We start from the raw sequence: 25,335 nt of genomic DNA, 5'->3' as shown, positions 1-25,335 counted from the left end.
CGCGATAGTCGTGACGTCATCACAGGCGGACGGCGTGGTTAGAAGCCAACGTCGTTCGACGGTGAGACAAACGGTTTTTCTCATCTGTAGTTTAGAACGAAGTTTGGCTCTAATAAAGAACAATGTAAAACGTAAAACGCTTGAATTCAATTATTACAGTCGAACGACGACTTCTAAAAGGAATTTTAGGGAATTTAAACGACATCTAAGTGATTTAACGACCAAAAATTCACCGACCACATGGATTATGCAAACGAAATCAACAGCCTCATTGAGCAAGCCGACGTTCTTCAAGCCTCGTTAGAAGAAGCTATCGAAGGAATAAAGACCAGAAAAAGAACTCAGACTACGAAAGGGAAAGAATTTCGGTTGGATCAGCTAAGGAACAAGTACAGATTAACAGCGAGAGCATGGAAGAGAAGTGTAAACAGAACACGATCAATTGTGTCACACGAGACCGACGTGGAACTCCTGAAGAACGAAGGACGAAATTTGCAGGTAAACATGGACGAATTAACGAAAATAAAGGAAGAATTAGAGAGTATCATAGAATCTGAAGAAGAAAGGATCGATTTACTTAAGGATTATGATGATATTTCGAGAGAAAATTTCGAAATGTTGAAGCACCTGCACGAAAAAATGATCGGAATGAATGGAATGCAAGCCCGCGAAAATGAAGATAGAGGCCAGTCAGCCCAGGCGTTGAAATCGGAAAGAGAAGAATTAGAACGAGTGAAACAAAGGACTTTAGAGGAGATCGAGAAACGCAGACAAGAAGTATTGGAAGAAGAAAGAAGAATGAAGGAAAATCTAAAGAAGATTGAAGAGCAGATTGATCTTAAACTGAAATTGATGGAAGAAAAAATGAGCCACCCTGGACAAGAACAGATATCTTCGACACCGACGGAAGGGTGCTGCGAGCAGTACATCGATGAACAAATACAACAGTGTATTGACGATCAGCAAGAAGGAGCAGACTACAGCCGAGTGATCACCAACAGCAGCCCAAGAGCTAAGAGCACTCCAAATCGGCCCTACGGGATTGGCCAAACAGAGCATGCGCCAGACGTACAAGACCATAGAAAGGCAGGAGAAACACAGATAAATCCCCACGATCCCCCGTTTGCTTCAGCACGCCCATGAGGAGACCATCATGATCCGCCATTGCATCAGAATGCAAATACAACCTCTGTTAGTGTACCACAGGAAGCCCATTCCTACCCTAAGCAAGGTGAATCCAGTCAAGACTCGACGGTATCCCAAGGTCAGCTGCTGGAAGTGGTCAAACTCTTAGCTGAAAATCAGAGCAGACTCCCTCTTCCGGAGCCTAGCATTTTCTGTGGAGATCTTCTAGAATATCCGTCCTGGGTTAAGGCCTTCGAGACGCTCGTCGAAGGAAGAGCGACAAGACCTAGAGAACGACTGCACTTTCTATCTAAGTACGTTGGAGGAGAAGCTAAAGAAGTTGTTGATGGATTCCTTCTGCTTGACTCAGAAGACGCCTACCTCAAAGCCAAGGAGATGCTTGCAAAACGCTATGGGGACCCATTTTCTGTTGCATCAGCTTATCGTAAGAAACTCGACGAGTGGCCAAAGATTCATCCAACCGACAGTAAAGGACTAAGGAAGTACGCAGATTATCTTGTCCAGTGTGAGAAGGCGATGGAGAAGATAAATAACCTAAACGTCCTTAACGATGATCAAGAAAACCGAAGGATAGCATCTAAGCTTCCAAGGTGGTTAATCGACCGGTGGGAACGAACAGTGTACCAGTGGAAAGAGGAGAAAGGAAGGTTCCCACCCTTCTCAGTATTCGTCAAGTTCTTAGTTAGAGAGGCAGACATTGCATGCGACCCCATCATCTCGGTACATGCTATGAGGGGAGACCACGACGAACCCAGACAAGCGTCAAGAGAAATTGGTAAGCCCAACAGATTCAAGTTTGACCGAAGGAAACCAAGCCGTGCAAGCGGCGCCTTTGCTACCTCCACGAGTCAAGAAGTCAACATGGGAATGGCAAAGGTTACGTCTAAGGAACAGTCGTGTTTGAATTGCAACGACAGACACGATATCGAAGCGTGTAGTGAATTTCTCGAAAAAACAATCGAGGAAAGAAAGGAGGTAGCGAGGAGAAAGGGACTTTGCTTCAAGTGTTTAGCACGCGGTCACTTGTCCAAGGACTGCAAAACTCCAAGATCGTGTCGAACGTGTAACAAGCCTCACCCGACATCTCTTCACGCTGATTATAAAGGGGGCGCTTCAAAGAAGAACGAAGTTGATCAAAGCGGCGACAGAGATACTCCAAAGAGAGCTGATGAAATTCAAGTCAGTAAGGCAGATCGCGGCACTTCGCACTGTTTGACGAGAAACGATGAGAAGGGTCAGTATAACTCTATGATTGTACCAGTTTGGATACACCACAGCGATGAACCTGAACGACGCGAGCTGATCTACGCACTTCTAGATGACCAATCGGACACGACGTTTGTTAAAGAGACGACGCTCAAGAAGCTTGAAGCCTCAGGAATAGAAACGCAATTACTGCTGTCTACGATGCATGCTGAGTCGGAGATGATAACGTGTCAGAAAGTCAAGGGCTTGGTCGTTAGTGATCTTAGCAACCAAATTAGCATCCCTCTACCCAAGGCCTACACGCGGAAGACGGTTCCAGCTAGAAGAAATCAGATCCCCACTCCTGATTCAGCTCGACAATGGCCGCACACATCGAGGATAGCAAACCGGTTAATGCCGTACCGAGACGACGTTGAGATCGCACTACTAATCGGATCAGACTGTACAAGAGCTATTATCCCTCGCGAGATCATCTCAGGTGATAACAACGAGCCTTACGCACAAAGGACAGATCTCGGCTGGGGGATTATAGGAAACATACGCCCATCTCCTCCCGACGAGGAATGGGATCCCATTGGCGTCAGTCATAGATTAGTAGCACATGAAGTAGTGAACTCTACCACGAGAATTATCAACCCAAACGACAAAAAAACTTGCTTGTTTTCTGTAAAGAACGAAGTAAGGGAGTTGATAAATCCACTGCAAGTCAGAAGGCTACTGGAAGCCGATTTCTTCGAGAAACAGACACGTGGAACGCCCTTGTCTCAAGATGACAGAAAGTTTCTAACAAGGATGGAGGAAAATATTTGGCAAGCACCGGACGGCCATTATCAGATGCCTTTACCGTTTCGAGAATCGGAACCGCGTTTACAGAATAACAAAACCCTCGCCCTGCGTCGACTTAGCAAATTAAAGTCTCGCCTAGAGAATGACAGTAAACAACACAGAGATTATACATCCTTTATGAACGATCTTATCGGAAAAGGATACGCGGAGAAAGTTCCCCAAGAAGATGGAGACGAAGAAGACAAGGTGTGGTATATACCGCATCATGCGGTATACAACCCTCAAAAACCCGACAAAGTTCGCGTGGTTTTTGACTGCAGCGCAAAGTATAACGGTCATTCTTTGAACGAACACTTGTTGCAAGGCCCAGATATGACCAATGGTCTGGTAGGAGTCTTATGTCGATTCAGACAGGAACAGGTTGCATTTTCCTGCGATATAGAATCAATGTTTCACCAATTCAGAGTAGACGAGCACCATCGAAACTTCTTAAGATTCCTCTGGTGGGAGGACGGAGATACCACCAAGGAACCAGCAACGTACAGAATGACTGTGCACCTATTCGGTGCAGCGTCTTCCCCCGGGTGTGCCAACTACGGATTGAAGAAAACGGCAGATGATTACGAGGAAGAGATCGGTAGTGAAGCTGCCAACTTCATTAGAAGAAATTTCTACGTGGACGACGGGTTGAAGTCTGTAGCTAGAGAGGACGAAGCAATAAAGCTAATTCAAGATAGTCAGTTGATGTGCGCAAAGGGCGGCCTACGACTTCACAAGTTCACCTCCAACTCAAAGAGGGTAATACAGTCAGTGTTGGCTGCGGATAGGTCAAAGGAACTGAAGGAACTAGACCTACTTAATGACACGCTGCCAGTAGAACGTACTCTGGGACTTCACTGGTGCGTGGAGACAGACACTTTTCAGTTCAGGATAATACTTCAAGACAGACCTCTCACGCGCAGGGGAATACTCGCTACGGTGAGTTCCGTTTATGACCCCCTCGGGTTTGTCGCACCAGTACTGTTGGTAGGAAGACAGATCCTCCAAGAGCTGTGCAAGGAGAAATCTGATTGGGACGATCCCGTTCCTGAGACGCTGCGCGTTCGATGGGAAGGGTGGAGGAGAGATCTAACGACGCTGAAAGACCTCAAGATCCAACGTTGTTACAGACCAGCAGACTTTGGAGAAATAAAGAGCATCGAATTACACCACTTTTCGGATGCCAGCTACTCGGGATACGGTCAATGCTCCTACCTGCGATTGGTCAACGAGAACGACGAAGTCCATTGCTCGTTTATAATGGGCAAGGCGCGAGTCATCCCTCTAAAACCCATGACTATACCACGACTGGAGCTGACAGCGGCATTGACATCTGTAAGAATCAGTACTAAACTACAAGAAGAGCTCGAATACAGTAACATTACAGAATTCTACTGGACAGACAGTCAAGTGGTTTTAGGGTACATTCGCAACGACGCACGGCGATTTCACGTATTCGTCTCAAACAGAGTACAGCAAATCAGAGACCATAGTTCTCCCGACCAATGGAGCTATGTACGTACAAACGAGAATCCAGCGGACGCCGCCTCACGGGGTATCACCGCCCGGGAACTAGTTCATGATTCAAGATGGTTGACAGGACCTAACTTCCTGTGGAAGGCACAGGTCAAGCCTCTAGAGGAACAAGCAGAAGTCACCCCCGTACTCTCTGACGACGACCCAGAAGTAAAGAAGGAGTCGCATGTCTTCTCAACATCGACAAAGGAGGTCATGAAATTTGCGACGATCCTCGAACGTCTAGAAAGATTCTCTAGCTGGCACAAGGCTAAAACTGCAGTGGCGTTGTGCCTGAGATACATCAACAAGTTGCGCGACAAGGCAAGTGGTAAGAACGATAAACAACCCCCACAGTTTGCAGAGCGTACGTTTAAGAAGATAGACCAGTCGCTGACAGTTGAAGAGCTGCGTCAAGCTGAAAACAAGATTATCAAGCTTGTGCAAGTGACAGCTTATTCAAACGAGCTGCGAGTTCTACGCTCACTTAAGGTGACCGACGCCGAGACGACGAGAGAGAAGGCAAGAAGGCGAAACAAATCCATGAAGAAAAGCAGTCAGTTATACCGACTAGATCCTTTCGTAGACGCCGATGGAATCTTGAGAGTCGGCGGTCGCATCCGGCGTGTAAATGTATCCAACGAACTCAAGCATCCTATTATCCTGCCACGAAAGGGACATGTTACACAGCTAGTAATCAGACACCACCACGAGATAGTCGAACACCAAGGCCGAGGAATCACGATGAACCAGATACGAGCTACAGGCGTATGGATTATCGGTGGGAATTCTGCCGTAGCGCAGTACCTTTACAGATGCGTAAAATGCCGTAAACTTCGTGGTAGCGTACAAGAACAGCGAATGGCCGACCTGCCTACGGATAGGGTAGAACCCTCACCCCCGTTTACCTTTTGCGCGGTAGACTATTTCGGTCCGTGGACAATAAAGGAAAGGCGCAAGGAAATGAAGCGTTACGGAGTATTATTTACTTGTATGGCATCACGCGCAGTCCACCTCGAGACCGCCAACGCATTGGATACAGACGCGTTCATAAACGCATTGCGCCGCTTTATCGCCAGACGAGGGCCTGTCAGACAAATAAGGTCCGACCAAGGAACTAATTTTGTTGGGGCTAAAGGAGAGCTAAAGGACGCCCTCGAGGAAATGGATCAGTCTAAGATCCACCGGTTCTTGCTAGAGAAAGGCTGTGACTGGACAAGTTTTAAGATGAACGTACCCGCAGCCAGCCATATGGGCGGAGCCTGGGAGAGGCAGATAAGGACAACCCGCAACGTTCTCAACTCAATGCTCGAGAACTCTGGACAACAGCTAGACGACGAGTCCTTAAGAACTTTCCTTTGTGAAGCTGAGGCCATCATAAACTGCAGACCATTAACAACAGACACAGTTGGATCGCCAGACTCACTAGAACCCCTTACACCGAATCATTTGCTGACGTCCAAGTCAAGACTGGTATTACCGCCACCGGGAGAGTTCCAGCGTGCCGACATGTACCTTAAACGCAGATGGCGCAGAGTACAGTTTCTTGCAAATGAGTTTTGGAATCGCTGGAAGGGGGAATTCCTCCAGTCACTCCAGCAAAGGCAGAAGTGGACTCGTCCCCGACGAAACCTGAGAGTTAATGACGTCGTCATTATAAAGGACGAAGGCATACCCCGTAACCAGTGGCGACTGGGTAGAGTGGAAGAAACGTATCCTGATGAAGAAGGAACAGTAAGGAAGGTCCGACTGGCAGTTGGAAATGCAAGTACCGAAGGACCCAACAGAAAGGCAAGGACGTTGGAGAGACCCGTGCAGAAACTTGTGCTGTTGGTTGCCCAGGAAGAATAGAAGATGACGATTCCCAGACGAGGAGCCTTATCGATGGACTATAAACGTTTAAAGGATTGAGTTTAGATAAAGAATGAACTTTAGTTTGAACAGTTTTCACGTTTGATTGATTGTAAATACCAGTAGGGTATTTAGAGGAGCCATGTAGCTGCATACCGCGACAGTCGTGACGTCATCACCGGCGGACGGCGTGGTTAGAAGCCAACGTCGTTCGACGGTGAGACACACGGTTTTTCTCATCTGTAGTTTAGAACGAAGTTTGGCTCTAATAAAGAACAATGTAAAACGTAAAACGCTTGAATTCAATTATTACATCATGTCATATTATACACCTGGACTGCAAGTATACCACACTAATACCATGTCATATTATATACCTGGACTACAAGTATACCACACTAATACCATGTCATATTAAACACCTGGACTACAAGTATACCACACTAATACCATGTCATATTATACACTTGGACTATAAGTATACCACACTAATACCACGTCATATTAAACACCTGGACTACAAGTATACCACACTAATACCGTGTCATATTATACACCTGGACTATAAGTATACCACACTAATACCATGTGATATTATATACCTGGACTACAAGTATACCACACTAATACCATGTCATACTAAACACCTGGACTACAAGTATACCACACTAATACCATGTCATATTATACACCTGGACTACAAGTATACCTCACTAATACCATGTCATATTATACACCTGGACTACAAGTATACCACACTAATACCATGTCATACTAAACACCTGGAATACAAGTATACCACACTAATACCATGTCATATTATCACCTGAACTACAAGTATACCACACTTATACCATGTCATATTAAACACCTGGACTACAAGTATACCACACTAATACCATGTCATATTATATACCTGGACTACAAGTATACCACACTAATACCATGTCGTATTATACACCTGGACTACAAATATATCACACTAATACTATGTCATATTAAACAACTGGACTACAAGTATACCACACTAATACCATGTCATGTTATACACCTGGACTACAAGCATACCACACTAGTACTATGTCATATTAAACACCTGGACTACAAGTATACCACACTAATACCATGTCATACTAAACACCTGGACTACAAGTATAACACACTAATACCATGTGATATTATACACCTGGACTACAAGTATACCACACTAATACCAAGTCATATTAAACACCTGGACTGCAAGTATACCACACTAATACCATGTGATATTATACACCTGGACTACAATTATACCACACTAATACCATGTCATACTAAACACCTGGACTACAAGTATACCACACTAATACTATGTCATATTATACACCTGGACTACAAGTATACCACACTAATACCATGTCATATTAAACACCTGGACTATAAGTATGCCACACTAATACCAATACATGTTATACACCTGAACTACAAGTATACCACACTAATACCATTTCATATTATACACCTGGAGTACAAATATATCACACTAATACTATGTCATATTAAACACCTGGACTACAAGTATACCACACTAATACCATGTCATGTTATACATCTGGACTACAAGTATACCACACTAATACCATGTCGTATTAAACACCTGGACTACAAGTATACCACACTAATACCATGTCGTATTATAACACCTGGACTACAAGTATACCACACTAATACCATGTCATATTATACACCTGGACTACAAGTATACCACACTAATACCATGTCATACTAAACACCTGGACTGCAGGTATACCACACTAATAGTATGTCCTATTATATTCCTTTTTATATAGGCGTATCTAAATGACGGTCATAAGAATCGCTAATAAAATTCTTTTCTTTTTAGCCATCATTCTATGACCGGAATGCATTATGGGCTATAGTGACATTGTCTAAAGTAGGATTAATAATAATTATTTATTCTATTTTTAGTGTATTCTATCTGAAACAATATACTAGCTACATGTAGAGAGTTAATTGCTGTACATTTACCCACATTGCCCTTTGGTCTTGGAATGTAGTATTTAGTATTCAACCTTTCACTGGAAAAATCAATTAATTTCCATAATATGGAAATACTATGGAAATAATCTGTAAAATGGAATTTACATACTTTGTAAATCGATCTTCCAAACTATGTACATACTATGAAAATGATTTACAAACTATTTTACCTTGTAAATACTTTGTAAAAATATTGAATACAATAACATAGATGTATAGAATTAATTTACTTTGGAAATAGTATGGAAATAGTATGGAAACAAATTATGAAAAAAACAAGTAAAAAGTATGTAAATTAACTGGAAATAGTATGGAAAAAAATTGTATATAGTTTGTAAATAGTACGGTAAATTATCATATTGGCGAAACTAATATACCTTGGAAATAGTATGGGAATTGTTGTTTATACTAGACCCTGTGACAGTTTGGAAATAGTATGTAAATAATTATTCGTGGCTAGGCTGTACTTAGGAGCCGTGGGCTTAAATAACTATCTATCTCAGTCTACGTCGCCGTTGTGCTCAAACGTTAACATCTCCCTTCACTACAATTTGGGCTTCCTGTGTAGTCACCAGACTTAACGTACGGTCACCTTTAAAATTGGAGAATACCTGCAATCCGTAAGATTTCCAATATCGAGCAGATTGATGTTGACATTATTTGCAAATCCCCCTGTACGCCCCAACCGTCCTCTCTTTAAAGAAGATGATGATGGTCTCTCAACTCAACAGTCGAAGTCGTGGACAACTCATTCGAACTTTAATTCAAAATCGAAATGGCTTCCAAAAAAGGAGTGGTTTTGGACGACAGGTAAGTGTAAAAGAAACTCTACAATTTTCTTTGGGAAGCTAACATTTTTTGTAAGCAATCCTTCGCCAAAACAGCTCAAAAAGTTTTGTTCAAATCTTTGTTCACTAAAATTTTTCTGAATCTATCCCCTGCCCCCAGCTAACTTCAATGTTGTTTGAATATTACGGTGTACGTTTGGTTGCTATATAACTTGGGGTAGGCCTGCCTATATCAATACATCACGAAAATTCTACAACAGGAAATATAGGAAAATAGAAATATAAATTTATTTGTGCCTTCTGATTTGCAAATTAATTTTTACAAGTTGGAAAGTTATAATAAGAATTTGAGGAGTCACTTGCTAGTTAGTTAGGTAGGGGAGGGGGAGGAAGTGTTATAATGTGATCATGTAAAATAAACACCAAGACATAAAATCATGAAAGCGCTTAATATTCCTCGATAAATTTAGACTAGTTTGGCTTCATTAACGAAGGTAATTTATCGTATTTTTTGCGAAAATTGCGACCGGCAGTCAGGTGTTGGTGAAAGTAGTCAATCTTAGACCGCGACCGGCTGCCGGGCATTTAGACACCGCGTAAAAAATATGCAACGAAATATTTCTATTGCCGGTTTTCACATGACGTCATGAAAACATCAAAATCTAAACTATTGATCGTATAAAGACATTTCTCAAATATGTTTCAGAACTCAGTGTTATAAGTCACAAGAATAAATCTCGAGTCATTTCGATGTTTGGTTCCCGAGTTATGAAGGTTGAGTTTGTGTCACGCAATGCCGTCACGTCTATCTAAATAGCGATCAAAATAGTAAAATAATTTAATCTAGTTAAAAGATTTTCCCTTGGACGTGTTTTAAAGATCTATTTAAGGTATATTTAAGTGAAACATAGTCAAAAAGTATTAAAAATTCCATCATCTTAAGCCTTTGAAATTTCGTCCGCCATGATGGTGTACCAACTTGGAACACCAAGATGGCCGCTCCATACATTTTAACCAAAAATTGCGTCATGTTTACTCGCCTCTAGTTCCGCAACGAAATGCTTTACAGCCTCGAAATTTGGCCAGAATATGTAGTTTTGACCGCTTTACAAGATTATGAAACTTTTGTTTCATTATAACGCGAATTTACGCTTTTGAAATTCATGATGACTTAGGTGAAAACCAAGAATTGTTTTATTAATTTTTTAAAACTGGCTTATCCGTTCGAGTTGAAAAGATATCATTGTAAACAGATGAAAATGATAAGAAGTTGCGAAAATAACAATAACATCCCAAGGCCTCCCTGGCGAATACAAAAAGCCGATCTTTGTTTACATTTTTTCGATCGAGTAACATTTTTTTAAAAACACTATAAAATTACAAAAGAAATGTATGGTTGTGTGACAAGCCTTGCCACACGCTTCCCCAAAAAGAAATTTACTCCCAAAATATTGAACATATTACTCTAAAAATTTCAGTAGTTGATAAATGATAAATCTTCTTTCGATTTCTGGAGTCGGTTGGCTCTTGTAGCTTGAAAATTGGTTTATGCTACAAACGAGTAAAAAACGTAAACAAAGATCGGCCTTTATGGCCGCTCAACACAGTGAAACACATTCGCTTTTTATGCTTCTTTATTCATGAAAGTGAGCTTTTCAGGTCAAATATGAAAATATTAAATGTTTTTGTTTGGCGAAAGTGCTTGAGACTAAATTGTAATTATAAGGTTATTATTTTTAGAAATTTTTCAGCTATCAGCTTACCTGTTGCTTTATCGAAAGGGCTTTGGTCTTCGTAGTTTTGGTTATTTTTAAAATTTTAAAAATCCACCTTGGAAGCACATTACATGTCAACCCTTTTTTTTTTTTTAATGATTTTTTATCTTCTTGAATTTTAAAACAATTGAATAAGAACGTATTAGTCAGTAGAGATTGATAGAGGTAACTTTTTTCGTCGAAATGCAGAGATTTTCTTTCAGATTCCTAAACGACCAGATCACGAAAAGTCACGCAATGAAGTTTTCGCGCCAAAACCGCATGAGACGCGTGTGCGCGTAGCTTTGGGTGCCAAAACTTTGAAAATTTTTCATTTCCGGTAAGTACGAGTGTTTTCTCTGTCATTTTTTTATTTTTTTAATATACTTAAATAATTTCTGGGGTGAAAAAAACCATCCAAATACCTTGCTAAGGTGTTCAAGTGCTGACTAGTCGAGTTTGGTGATTGAGTATAAGATGTAGGGCATTTTTTTTAGTGATAATGCAATTGTAATTTCATTGCAACTTTTCTTAAATATTAACAATTACGTATTAACGCTACGTTTTATAAGTTTTTTCATCAGTTGAAGTCTCCTTCTTTACACAAAACCCCGCCTTGGTAACAACTTGTTCGTTTTAACTTGATGGCGTCTCAAACGGTATGTAAGTTACTATCCTATTTTAAATTCATGTGCAAAATAATCAATTTAATTGAGTCAAGAACAATGACTTTTCGCTGTGCATTGAATGTTATAAGGGTTAAAATTGATTCATCTGTACCTCGAGGAGTATTTGCTATCAAGCATTTGAATATGCCATACTTTCCCTTTTTTAAAGGATTTTTCGGAACTAAAAGAGTTTTTAGCGAAAGTAAATTTAGAGGATTACCTCGAGGAATTTACCAAACAAAAGGTTAGTTTTAAGCTTCACTTATTCAACAATTAGTTAGTAATTGAAACCCCGGCACTCTGAACGTTGGGATACTTTATATTTCTGGATTTAGATATTGTCAGTTTGATGATAGAAGCAAAAATTGACATTTCCATCTGCAAAGGCAGGAAGGCTGAAGTTAACTGAGTGGCATTTGGTCAGAATATTAATGAATAGGCGACTTGCACTAAGCGATTACGTGATTAAATCCGCCATTGTGGCTGGCTAGCGCAACAATTTGCGCTGTAAGACAACACACAAGAATAGCGTTGTATGTGATTTTTCTCGAGAAAGTTATAAAGAGAGATTTAAAAAGGGTCAAGATTTTCAATAAACCTCGCTGATTTGGGGTCATAACACCGAGAATTACGATCGTAATGAGATCTCAACATCGAAAATGGCTTGTCGTTTACGGGTCAAGAAATGCCTTTTTTTTTTACCTTTTCATGCCAAATTAGAACCAATAAACAACAGATAAAAGCTACCAAAAGAATTTTTTTTTAAAAAGGAGTGTGATTGCAGGGTTGCGTTACTTAGGAGGGGAAAACCCGCCTCCGCCATCTTCGTTCACATTCTTGACATACATAAAATTGTTGCGCTAGCCAGCCACAATGGCGGATTTGATTACGTGATCGCTGAGTAGCCTCGCTTCCAAGAATAAAGCATGCTTCCGAATTAAATATGGATTTCTAGTGTTAATGTTTTTTATACACGGTTAATCATCCGTATAACACTAGGATGTTTTTTGAAGTTTCAACTGGAACTAATATACATTTCATCTGTCTTTTACACTGACTGAACCTAAATTCGAGCAAATTACATGTAACTGCACTATGAAAAAAAAAGCAATGTGTGTCTTACTAGTATCTGTACAGGTAATATTTATGACAATAGGAAATGTATAAATATTAATATGGTTTTTATTTTTCAGTTTCAAAAGATTTCAGACCTTCAGCTGCTCTTGGATCTTGAAGATAATTCCTGGGTGTTCCAAAAAATTAACTTGCCAATAGTATAGTAGTAATAAGTTATGCGTTCGGTGTGTATATTATGAAGTAGAGGGAATAAGAGAAAAATATCAAATGCCCTTGGCAGGATTCGAACCCACGTCTTCGGTATTCTAGTCCGATGTGTTAACCACTACACTACAAGGACCAACCACGCTGGTAACGCAGCCAGAATATGAAATGTAGGGTAATCGTGAGGATCCCAGAGCGATATTTTTTCTCTATAGATAAGTTGAATACCGTAAATATGTACGCAAAGATTAGACATAGTATAGTAGTAATAAGTTATGCGTTCGGTGTGTATATTATGAAGTAGAGAGAATAAGAGAAAAATATCAAATGCCCTTGGCAGGATTCGAACCCACGTCTTCGGTATTCTAGTCTGATGTGTTAACCACTACACTACAAGGACCAACCACGCTGGTAACGCAGCCAGAATATGAAATGTAGGGTAATCGTGAGGATCCCAGAGCGATATTTTTTCTCTATAGATAAGTTGAACACCGTAAATATGTACGCAAAGATTTGATATTTTTCTCTTATTCTCTCTACTTCATAATATACACACCGAACGCATAACTTATTACTACTATACTATGTCTAATCCTTGCGTACATATTTACGGTGTTTTATCTATAGAGAAAAAATATCGCTCTGGGATCCTCACGATTACCCTACATTTCATATTCTGGCTGCGTTACCAGCGTGGTTGGTCCTTGTAGTGTAGTGGTTAACACATCGGACTAGAATACCGAAGACGTGGGTTCGAATCCTGCCAAGGGCATTTGATATTTTTCTCTTATTCTCTCTAACTTGCCAATATGTGTCTTACTTAAATTGAGGGAAGCATTAAAGAACTACTTAAAAGGTTCAGTATTATGTAGTGACATTGCTTTTGGACTAAAGATGTTTCATACATATACACTACTACCCTGGTCCCAGAGCTTTCTCGTTTTTTTTTTTTCTCTGTAAAAAGCGGCAACAACGAGAAAAAAAAAAAACGAGAAAGCTCTGGGACCAGGGTAATACACTACACACTACTTACAATAATTTTTGTCTATTTCACAGAAAATTCAGAGGATGACAAGAAATCTAGTACTCCGCACACTCCTACATGTCTAAAACAGCTAAAAGAGCTGCCAAAATCAAAAATTCTTGAGTTGCAGAAAGAGAATATAGATGCCCAGTTTGCAAATATTCAGTTGAACGCTTTCACGGCTTTTCTATCTGAAAAGGTCAAAGAAACCAAGGTAAATGCTGGAAATTATGTATAATAAGTAAGAAATGCTCATATTGCTCTTATGTTCTCTATATGCTGTTCTATTATTGTCCTTGAACAATAATTGAATGAAATGCATGACATAAAGACTAGTCTATAGTCTTATAAGCACTAAGAAGATTCAGACTGGCACTCTGCATTCATGAGTCTTTTCCTATGTATATTTCAAATGATTATAACTGTGTCTAGTACTGTTTAATACACTGTGTTTGAATTTTAAGTTCGGTCTTGAGTATTTTGTCAAGAAATATATGTTAAAGAAGAACTCAATCTCTTCACTACTATAGTATTCAGTCTTTTGTGTAACATTCCATGAATGTGAATGTGGGCAATTTCACATTGGACATGAGAAATTGAAATGTTTCAGAAGTCATGATAAGCTTGTTAAAACCATAATTATCATCTTACTCTAAAGGAATTTATTAGAAAAGGGAACATCATTAAAAAATATATAAGAAATAATTTAATTTGTTATTGACCTTTCAATAACCTTTTAGACGGAATTTGATTGAAAGTTTGGTTTTAAAACTCTAACTTTTTTAGTCTTTTCTTCACCCATCCATATTGCCCTCTATGTCATGTATTACTTATTTCTTAATCCCACACACTTATTTGGTGACAGAACTAATGTTTAAATTGATTTTCATTACTCAGGAGACACAAATAAACAGCTAGGTTTTGGGTGCATGGAAGAAATTAACATTAACAAAAATGCCATGTCTGCAACAATTTATGGTCATGTCCGCAACAAAATGTTTTGCTTAATAAATCCAAAATTATAATGATTTTTATTGGTTCTTTTAACATGAAGTATTTATGACCTCTGCTGTTGAGTTTGGTCAGTGCAAGTTATATTTCAAAAGGCTTTTAACTCACTGGAAATTCCATTTTTTTTAAAACCTGAACATGTTAATGCTTTATTTTGTTCTAATGAATGTCATGTTTTAATAGTCATCATACCATATTCTATGCTTATCATTCATTGACTTTGACATATTTTAAGTAATAGAAACTTGAATATTTTTGTTATAGTGGCATGGAGGAGGATCACTCAGGTTGTCTTCTGGGACATCTACAGAAGAGGCCCAAGCCAACAACATATTGGTCAGCCAGATTTTGAATTGTAAAGGAATAAACTATGGAGCCCATGTTGTCAAAGATCATGGTGTTGTCACCTTAGACAGAAAGCGGGCAAAAGCTTTCATTGGGAACAAGTTATCCCATGCCAGAAAGCCAAGTGCTTACAAAGGCAAAGTAAGAAAATGTTTTGTATATTAAATACTTTAGAGTGGTTGGGGTATCATTACTATGTATACTTTGATTGGTCCAGAGTTTTATGTTGTCAGAGTACAGATGTACACATTATAATATGACAATCATGGTTATTTCAAACAATGAGCTTCCTTTCAGTTGCCCTATGCTGCACAGAAAAAAGTAACTAATAATTTTTTTGATTTTATTTTTATATAAAATAATTGCTTTATTTAACTTTTCTGCTCATTAAAAAAAAAACGATAAAAAGTCATATACTCAAATCAAATTGTCTTTTTTCGCACCACATTTTTAAGCCATCTGTGCATCTGGACGAGCGCAGACTTAATACATGATGTACATGCAATCTGCTTATCTTTTTTATTTATTTTATAGAACAATTACCACAGCAAAACTAGGGGTACGTCTAGTGGAAAAACCAAGGTGTGCAACATTGTAGTCTGTTATAGATATAATCTTTTAAAATGATATATAGATCAATATATGTTTTCTAAAAAATGACCCGTCTGTTGATTTTTGAATTATGTACGATTATTGCAAAACAGCCTGTGAATGTACATTATAACCTTAAACATTCAGTGACTATTAGGTATATTTTTCCATTGTCTATATAAAGCAAATTTCTTTTCAATTTATTTATTCAAAGCCACATTACATACGTTTATTACAAGCCCTTGTTATCGAGCATTTTCATAAATGATATCAATAAACAAATTAATATTTATTTGTTTATTTACATAACTTTATCCATGACAATTATCTAATTTCCAAAGCTATAGTGGAAGGGGTAAGCACAACAGAGATTGGCTCCAAATAAGCCTTTTCATAGTTTAAGAATCGATTCCACTGCACATGCGATTTTATCCCGAATTTCTCACCTTCCTTTGTTTAATTAAGAACAAAAGAAGATTTAGACAAAGGAAGGTGAGAAATTCGGGATAAAATCCCATGCGCAGTGGAATCGATTCTTAAACTATGAAAAGGCTTATTAAATGCACCCTAATGAAAAATTAAATTACATATAGCAAAAAAATACGAATAATGATAAACTCTATAGTGAAAAAATCAGGTGAAGATTTACCAATTATATACTTAGATGTAATTTAAAGGCTAAGATTATGTCAAAAATTAGTCTGATCTATTTTTCATTAATTACATCTTAAGTAATTCTAAAGTAAGGGGCAGTTAAGATGAGGATATCAGTAGTACTAGATCTAGGATTTTGTAATCATAATATTCAACTATAAACATTACATTTTGTCTTTAAAGGTGGTGTCAGCTCAGGATACCCTGAAGAAAAGAAATCTTAACGTAAGTTTATTGGTTCAGTATCCTTGAAAATATTGTCTTCCCTATGTAATCAACCAACATATGCACAGCCCCCTGCCTTTGTTTTGTGTTAACCTACATAATTTATTATTATCATTATTATTATTATCGTTATTTTGATAATATATTTTTAAATATTATTATAATATTAATAATAATAAGTAAAAAAATAAAAATAATTATTTTATTTTTATTATTTTTATTATTATTATAATTGTATCATCACTTTATAATCCCATAGCAACTATTGTATTATTTTCAATTTTCAAATTTCTTTCCTGTCCAAATTAAAGATTAATCTGGATGGCTTCCATTCGCATTTTTTGTATCTGCCAATCAAATCTCAGGGGAAACAATAGAAATTGACTTTGAGCCAATCAACACGACATCTGCTTACCACCGGCCAGCCTTTGTTTACTTTTTTTTCAATTTTTTTTCCAAATGGTGGTAAGTTGTTAAATTGGGATCTTCTTTTTGAAGACCTTTTTAGCGTTAAAAAACGATGATATAATTAATCTGCAATAGTATTACATGTCTGTCCAATTTGGAAATAATTGAATTAAAAAAATCCTTGAACTGCCAAATATTGGACTCGGCCTCTTCCAATCTTGTCAGTCCTCTGAATTTTTTTCATCCAATTATTTTCAAACTGGACAGCATGTATGTAATCCTATTACCTATACTTATTAGTGTTATTATTGATAATATAATTAATAATTGTTATTTTATAATAATAATAATAATATTAATATTAATAATAACAACATACATTTATGCTCCCAATATATCTCATATACATGTAGGGCTTAAAGCAAACAACTGATCATGAAGAAGAGGGACCAAGGAAAAAAAAAGCTGCTCTTGAAATTGTAAGTACCTGTATCTTTTATAAAATTTAACAACTTTCTTTGTTGTATTACTGCTATGGGTGTCCAACTTTAGCCACCTCTACAGAGTTTTTTTACGAAATTAATACAAGCACTAAATTTTTCCTCAAAAATTCAGATAAAATGCAATCTTAAATATTATTATTTAGAACTCTTAGAAAAGCTATCATAGAATTCGAAGGCTCTATAATATAACTAGATTTACATATTGTAGTAATGTAATTAAAGGCACCATCCACTGTTTTCTCTATTAAAAAAAACATCAAGCAGGCTTTGAACAAAAACATCTCAAATGCCCTTAGTAAATACCAAAAGATTTAAATTCAAAATAGTTTCATAAATAGACTACTTTTTAAATATAATTTAGCAGTACATGCAGTCTTAGATTTAGTACCTATTTGAGTCTTTTGTTAACTTAACTTTTATCGAATATATTTGCTGTAATTATTACTATAGGTTTTTAGATCTTCATAGATTTTATAGATTTTATATGATTTTCTTACTATTGTTGTAACCTTCAATATTTTGTTTATTGATTGAGTAAAGACCCATTGTTGTTATCATCATCGTCATTATTATTATTTGAGTATTCATTACTATGCTACTATATTGAAAATCATAAATTATATTATTTGAAAAAATAAAAAGGTGGCCATATGATTTGATGCACACGTCTGTCCTTAGCTTCAAGATTGCTTTTTACTATATATGAATATGATTATGAACAGACCATTTTATTTCTTGTAGTAAACATGCCAAGTAGAGAATAATGAGGTATCAAATTCAAATTCAAATTACAAAGAAATTGGAATATTTTAATCTGTGAATCTTTATATTAGGCGATAAACAATGATTAATTTTGTATAAAATGTTAATTAATCAGTTGCAATATTCTTTTAATTTAATTTAATTTTTTTTATTTTTTTATTTTTTTACATCAACGATTTTCAGTTATGTTGTGAATGTTTGATATTTTCATTTTTATTACAGCAACATGATGGGCAAAGTGAGTACTTCGAAAGAAGAGAGCAAAGGATAAAGGAAAACAAGTTGGAAATGTGGAAAATTGGCTTGGTAAGATAATATTTATTTAGTCAGCGTATAGTTGAGTGGTTGCAGAGCATTGGTTTCACAGCCCTGCGGTCCAAGGTTCGATTCCCACTCTGGCCACTAGATGACATTGTATTTGTTAATTGGGTCCCTGTTTGGACAAAATACAATTTCTCTGTCATGCTTTTTTAAATAGTGAGCCAACTGGTTTATCTCCTAGCCAGTTGGGATTTTTAACAATATTATGTTTATATTATGGTTTCTAATTTGTCTCCCCAAATTAGCTCTTCAAGAGCTAAATACATTGAGATATAAATAAAGTGGATATATTTATTTTTACAATAACTTACAAATTTCTCGCACGCTGATTGGTTAATTTTTATCATCAATAAGGGGACAGACAGATAAAGCTGACGTCAACGAGCGCGCGCTCTTTCCGTTGGTTGTTTTGATTGCTAAAAATGAGAAGTTTTTATCGTTTTTGTTATTGTAAAAAACCAATTGACATCAGATTTTTATGTGTCTGTCCTCTTATTGACAATAAATTTCGCCATCACATTGTCAAAGTAGTATGCGGATCCACTCGGCTACGCCTCGTGGATCCACACTACTTTGACAATGTGATGACGCAATTTATTGTCAATAAGAGGACAGACACATAAAAATCTGATGTCAATTGGTTAATTAAAATTTTTTTTATTACTTCAACAACATTTGATTTGATCTTCTAGCTTTCTGGTGAAGCCCAAGAGTAACAACATTAGACATTGTGTGTATATATATATATATATATATATATATATCTACATAGTACGCATTACTTACAAAAAATGTTATCAACAATATTGTATATGGGCACCCATGCATTGCATGTAACATATTATTGTTGTTCTGATGTATTGGAGATACTTACTGTTTCCTTTTGTTTATTTCAGCTTACCAAATCAGAGGCAACAATTGTTGCTCTGTTCTTCTTGGGAATACCAAAATTGCAAGATGTGCAAATGAAGGTTTTGAAGCAAGCTTGCTTAAACAACAATGTCCCCTTCACAAAAGTCTCCAAGAAGAACCATTTGTGTGAACTTCTTGGGGAGTTTTTATACGAAGAAGAAATAATAAGAAGAAAAAATGACGATGAAGGTTTTACTTATAGCAACCTTAAATCCATGATCACAGATATCTGAGTCTGAGTTCACAAATTTTTTTTATTGCTGCTTTTTTACCAGTTTTTCCATGTGCATCCCTTGGTAGATTGTAGAATGACAGCAATTTTTGGGTCAATTGAATGCTCTGAAACATATTTTTTCATGATTGTTGTGCGATGACAATTTTCTGAAAAAAGGTTGACATAAATAGCACATGAAATTCATATCTGCGCAAATGAAAAAATCCACAAATTAAATGATTTCTTCTGAGGTCTGAGTCTTCTGCAAATATTAATGGAAAAGATATTTGAACATCAGCTATATGTACATGTCACTTGTACAGCTATGATCTAGACCATTTTGAACATCACCAATAATAATACTGTCGAATGGAAACATCATGAAATGATTTAAGATACTTTTTCAAATTTCTCATGTTAAAATGTTTTTTATCTCTGGACAACAATATTGTATTTATATATGTGTATGCAGTCAATGTATTTAGCAATATATTCTTGTATGCATTAATAAATGTTAATTTAATTGCAATAAAGTACATTTTTTTACTAGCAACCAAGCACTGTTCTGTAACTTGTAACTATAGATTTCAAAGAACATCACATAAATTCACGAATAATGTCACAAAAATTATATTTACAAAAAATGTCACAGTTAGAGTGCTCGACTAAACCCATGAAACAAGTACTTAACAATTTTTAGTACTAAATAGTGATAATCAAACAATAGGAAACAAAGGATTCTGTATGAACTGCGTGCACTCTATTTACAAACAATTTATAAACAATATGAAAGAAATTTACAAACAATTTACAAACAATATGACTTAGATTTACAAACAATTTACAAACAATATGAGAGAAATTTACAAACAATATCACAGTAATTTACAAACAATTTACATACAATATGAAAGAAATTTACAAACAATATGAAAGAAATTTACAAACAATTTACAAACAATATGACAGAAATTTACAAACAATTTACAAACAATATGACAGAAATTTACAAACAATATGAAAGAAATTTACAAACAATATGACAGAAATTTACAAACAATGTGACAGTAATTTACAAACAATTTACAAACAATATGACAGAAATTTACAAACAATATGAAAGAAATTTACAAACAATATGAAAGAAATTTACAAACAATTTACAAACAATATGACAGAAATTTACAAACAATGTGACAGTAATTTACAAACAATTTACAAACAATATGAAAGAAATTTACAAACAATATGAAAGAAATTTACAAACAATATGAAAGAAATTTACAAACAATATGAAAGAAATTTACAAACAATATGAAAGAAATTTACAAACAATATGAAAGAAATTTACAAACAATTTACAAACAATATGACAGAAATTTACAAACAATTTACAAACAATGAAAGAAATTTACAAACAATATCACAGTAATTTACAAACAATTTACAAGCAATATGAAAGAAATTACAAACAATATCACAGTAATTTACAAACAATTTACAGTTAAAAAATAGTATGTAAAAGTACATTTAGTATGTAAATGATGATTTACAGTGTATTTACAGATTATTTCCATAGTATTTCCATAGTATGGAAATTAATTGATTTTTCCAGTGTTTTTTGAAATAGCTGTATACAAAGAAAATATTGAGAAACCAAGTGCAATAAATGCTCTTGTCAGCAACGTTTTCTAGGAAAACATGCGCAAGAAGAGTAAGGTCTACTTTTCGGATCGATATTGCTGAAATGTCTTATAATGAACTTAAAGGCAACTAGGAATAAATCTTTATTATTTCTAAAAAAAATTGCCTTATTTTGAAGATTTAAATCTAATAAAAAAAAAAGGCTTAAAAAGAAGAAAAGAAAATCATATGTGCTTTAGTTGGAGTTCGAACCTACCGACAAAAATAAAAAAGAAAGATCGACTCCACTTTGCCATACCCCCGAGACATCCGCAGAGCTGAGGCGGCGTATGGACTTCGGACCTGACGGCGATTAAATCCTTCTGCCCTTGGGTGTACGAATTACGCAAGAAAATGTTCTAGCCGGAGCATCAGGGGAGAGACCAGCCGGCCCCCAGACCATATCGGCTAATCCCTTGCATCTCTGCCACGCACGGAATCGGTTGAAAAGTTAGTCTTAAAAAGTCTAGTCTATTTGGTGCATTGTTTTCACGGCTATTGTTATGCTGATTCACCTGGAACCGTGGTCCAGTGGATAAATCGTTGTCGTGCAAGATACTGAGTCAAGCTCGCCGAGGAGGGTTAACGTTAGATGGGCGACCTAAACATTATACCTACTCACACTTTTTTTTTTTTTTCCGTTTTTCTTTATTGTATTTTTTAACCGATTTTTAGAATGATAGAATAAAGAATAGTGAAAATTTCTATTTTTGATTAACCTATACCTATAAGTTAAATCAGACGTTATCAGTCACATAAGCAATATCGATCCGCGAAAAGTAACCTATGCTTTCCTATCTTTCCTGGCAAAGTTTACTGACAAGAACATTTACGGACTTGAATTATCATATTTCCGCAAAGGTGGGTGGTGCCGTGAAGACTTCTGGGTACTATTGCACTATTTTGGTGATTCATGATTCATTCTTGTTGCCTCATGCGGCAAGATCAAATTCACAAGTAGTGTGACATGTATAACGCGAAACTGTTTATTTTGTGGCCTAAAAAAGGGCAGAACCTGCAAATATTTTAATATCATGTACAGAACACCTTAAGGAAGAAGATCGTCTTAGACAACAAGTTAAACGAAATCATTCTTTTCTTTCAACCATTTCATTATCTTTTGACTAACATTGTGACGAGGCCTCTGTGCATGATACAGGCAACCCAGTGAACCGTGGTCTAATGGAGTTTGCACTGATCGGAAAGGACCATTGGATCGGGTTCTAATCATCTCACTTTTAAACCATTTTCGTTCATTGTATTTCTTTTTGTCGGTTTTAATTATTTTTATTTGCGTTGACCAAAACAAATAAATTATGAAATGTCCTTTCAGTGGATGTGAAATGGTTATGGTCTCAAGAAGTTCACATCCAATGAAAGGACCTTTAAAGTTCCTATTTTTTTTGTCAGTTTGCGATGACTTGAGAGATTTCTTTTAACTTGGTTGACTTTTCGATTATGATAAGGGACACCAATTTGCATGTTCTTTTAATCTGCATAAGATTAGGGCCAGGTTTTTGCTGCCAAAAGTCCAGTTGTAGTACACAAGTGTCTCTGGGAGGGGAAGGTGTGAGTAATAGCTTACAAGTGGTTTTCGGATTGAGACTTTTGATGCTCGAAAAACTATTACTTTCTTACGACAAAGATTAAACAAATGTCACCATCGATACCTCTTTCAGCTGGTCTTTTAGAATTTGGTGGTTTTAGCCTTAAAATCCAAAATTGTGGAAATTCAGGATCTGGATTTACTCCGTGGATCGGACTTTTCCTAGGTGGAGTGTCGGATCGCGAGAAAAATTCCTAAAGCATTTCAACTGGAAATCATTGTAAATTTTTTTAAATTACTTGAAGAATTGCTTTAACACAGTCATTTCTCAGAAATTAATAAGGAATATACCTTTAATGAGAAGGAAACGGTTAAAAGTATACAGTGAGAATCTATGAGTTTATATTACTTCTTTTGCCTTTTCTTTTCATATTTATCGAGCAGAAAATCAAAAGAGACATTCGAAAATAAATCTCTCACTTGGGTCATGCCAGATCACATGCTAATTAAAACAGAAAGAGGGCAGTCGTACAGTTACCATAGATACGGTGAATAGGGTAAAAGGAAAAGTCTTTATTCCAAAAGGGATGAATGTATTCTGTATAGTATCAACGTATCAACAATATTGAAGCGAAAACAGATAACGTGAGCAATGATATTAATGTTTGCTAAAAAACAACAACATATATTTGTATTACGGTCTACCTGTGGTGGGACGAAGTCCAGATACCACAGGGAGCCCAACATTTTTTCTACAATTGTTGAGATGCACTTTAGAAATCAGAAGACTGGAGTAAGCATGCGGAATGGCCTCTTTATTCTTTTTCATCAAATAAAGGAATATTTAGGAAAAGTAGCTTCTAAAATGGTTCCCTTTAAGATCCATGCTTCTAATCATTAGACTCCTGAACGGCATAGGTTTCTCTTTATCTATAGAACCTAGAGGATTAAAAGAAAGTTAATTGACGAATATGGTTAAGGAGTTGATTATAAACTTCAAAGCTAAGGTCCTTTCACTGGATGTGAACTCCATTAGACCATGACTATTTCATATCCAGTGAAAGGACCTTTTTCATAATCGAAAAGGTCCTTTCGCTGGATGTGAACTCCATTAGACCATGACTATTTCACATCCAGTGAAAGGACCTTTTTCATAATCGAAAAGGTCCTTTCACTGGATGTGAACTCCATAAGACCATGACTATTTCGGCATCCAGTGAAAGGACCTTTTTCATAATCGAAAAGGTCCTTTCACTGGATGTGAACTCCATTAGACCATGACTATTTCACATCCAGTGAAAGGACCTTTTTCATAATCGAAAAGGTCCTTTCACTGGATGTGAACTCCATTAGACCATGACCATTTCATATCCAGTGAAAGGACCTTTTTCATAATCGAAAAGGTCTTTTCACTGGATGTGAACTCCATTAAGCCATGACTATTTCACATCCATTGAAAGGACCTTTGATGCTCCTTATCAGCTCTTAAACCATTTTCGTCTGTTAAATTTATTTTTATTAATTTAATCTCAAATAATTTATTATTATTTTTGGTTTTTCTTTTAATTTTTTTAGTTTGTAACAAGAAAAAATATATATACAGTATAACTTTGGGAGTACAAAAAAGGTCCTTTCAATGGATGTGAAATAGTCATGGTTTAATGAAGTTCACATCCAGTGAAAGGACCTTTCCGATTATGAAAAACGTCCTTTCAATGGATGTTCTTAATCAATTCCATTAAAACGATTTTCGTAATTTAGTAACTTTTAATCTATTTCATTTGATAAATATTTATTTGTTTTCCTTTTAATCTATTTTACTTATGTCAGTATTTTTTGGTTTGCGCTGACCAAAACATAAAAACATTTGGATTGTGAAAAAGCTAAGGTCCTTTGAACGGATGCGAAATCGGTCATCCATGCTCGGTGTAGTTCACATGTAGTTCACATCCAGTGAAAGGCCCTGATAGCTCCTAATTGATTCGTAAACCATTTTCTTCCATTAAGTAAGTTTTTATCTTTATTTTCTCCTCCCCCCCCTTCTATCTATATATCTTCAGAT

General features: G+C 36.5%; 1 protein-coding gene and 1 long non-coding RNA gene across 2 annotated transcripts; both read left to right on the top strand.

The window, feature by feature from the left end:
- Window positions 1–240: 240 nt before the first annotated feature.
- Window positions 241–6,543, top strand: LOC148910784 (uncharacterized). Its single transcript, XM_089030599.1, has 2 exons — window positions 241–1,068; window positions 1,207–6,543. The coding sequence occupies exons 1-2, from the start codon at window positions 241–243 to the stop codon at window positions 6,541–6,543; spliced, it is 6,165 nt and encodes a 2,054-aa protein (XP_088886725.1).
- A 4,871-nt stretch (window positions 6,544–11,414) lies between these two features.
- On the top strand, window positions 11,415–14,262 carry LOC116296101 (uncharacterized). Its single transcript, XR_016119823.1, has 5 exons — window positions 11,415–11,465; window positions 11,698–11,784; window positions 11,963–12,037; window positions 12,987–13,930; window positions 14,131–14,262. It is a non-coding gene; the product is annotated as an uncharacterized LOC116296101 (long non-coding RNA).
- Window positions 14,263–25,335: the final 11,073 nt, after the last annotated feature.

The sequence above is a fragment of the Actinia tenebrosa genome, unplaced genomic scaffold, assembly GCF_029948245.1.
Source record: "Actinia tenebrosa isolate PJP-AT-01 unplaced genomic scaffold, QUT_ActTen_1.0 PGA_scaffold15__27_contigs__length_11533743, whole genome shotgun sequence".
NCBI classification, from domain to species: Eukaryota; Metazoa; Cnidaria; class Anthozoa; order Actiniaria; family Actiniidae; genus Actinia; species Actinia tenebrosa.
The sequence above is the reverse complement of the archived record's forward strand: the minus strand, read 5'-3'. Positions and strand labels throughout refer to the sequence as shown.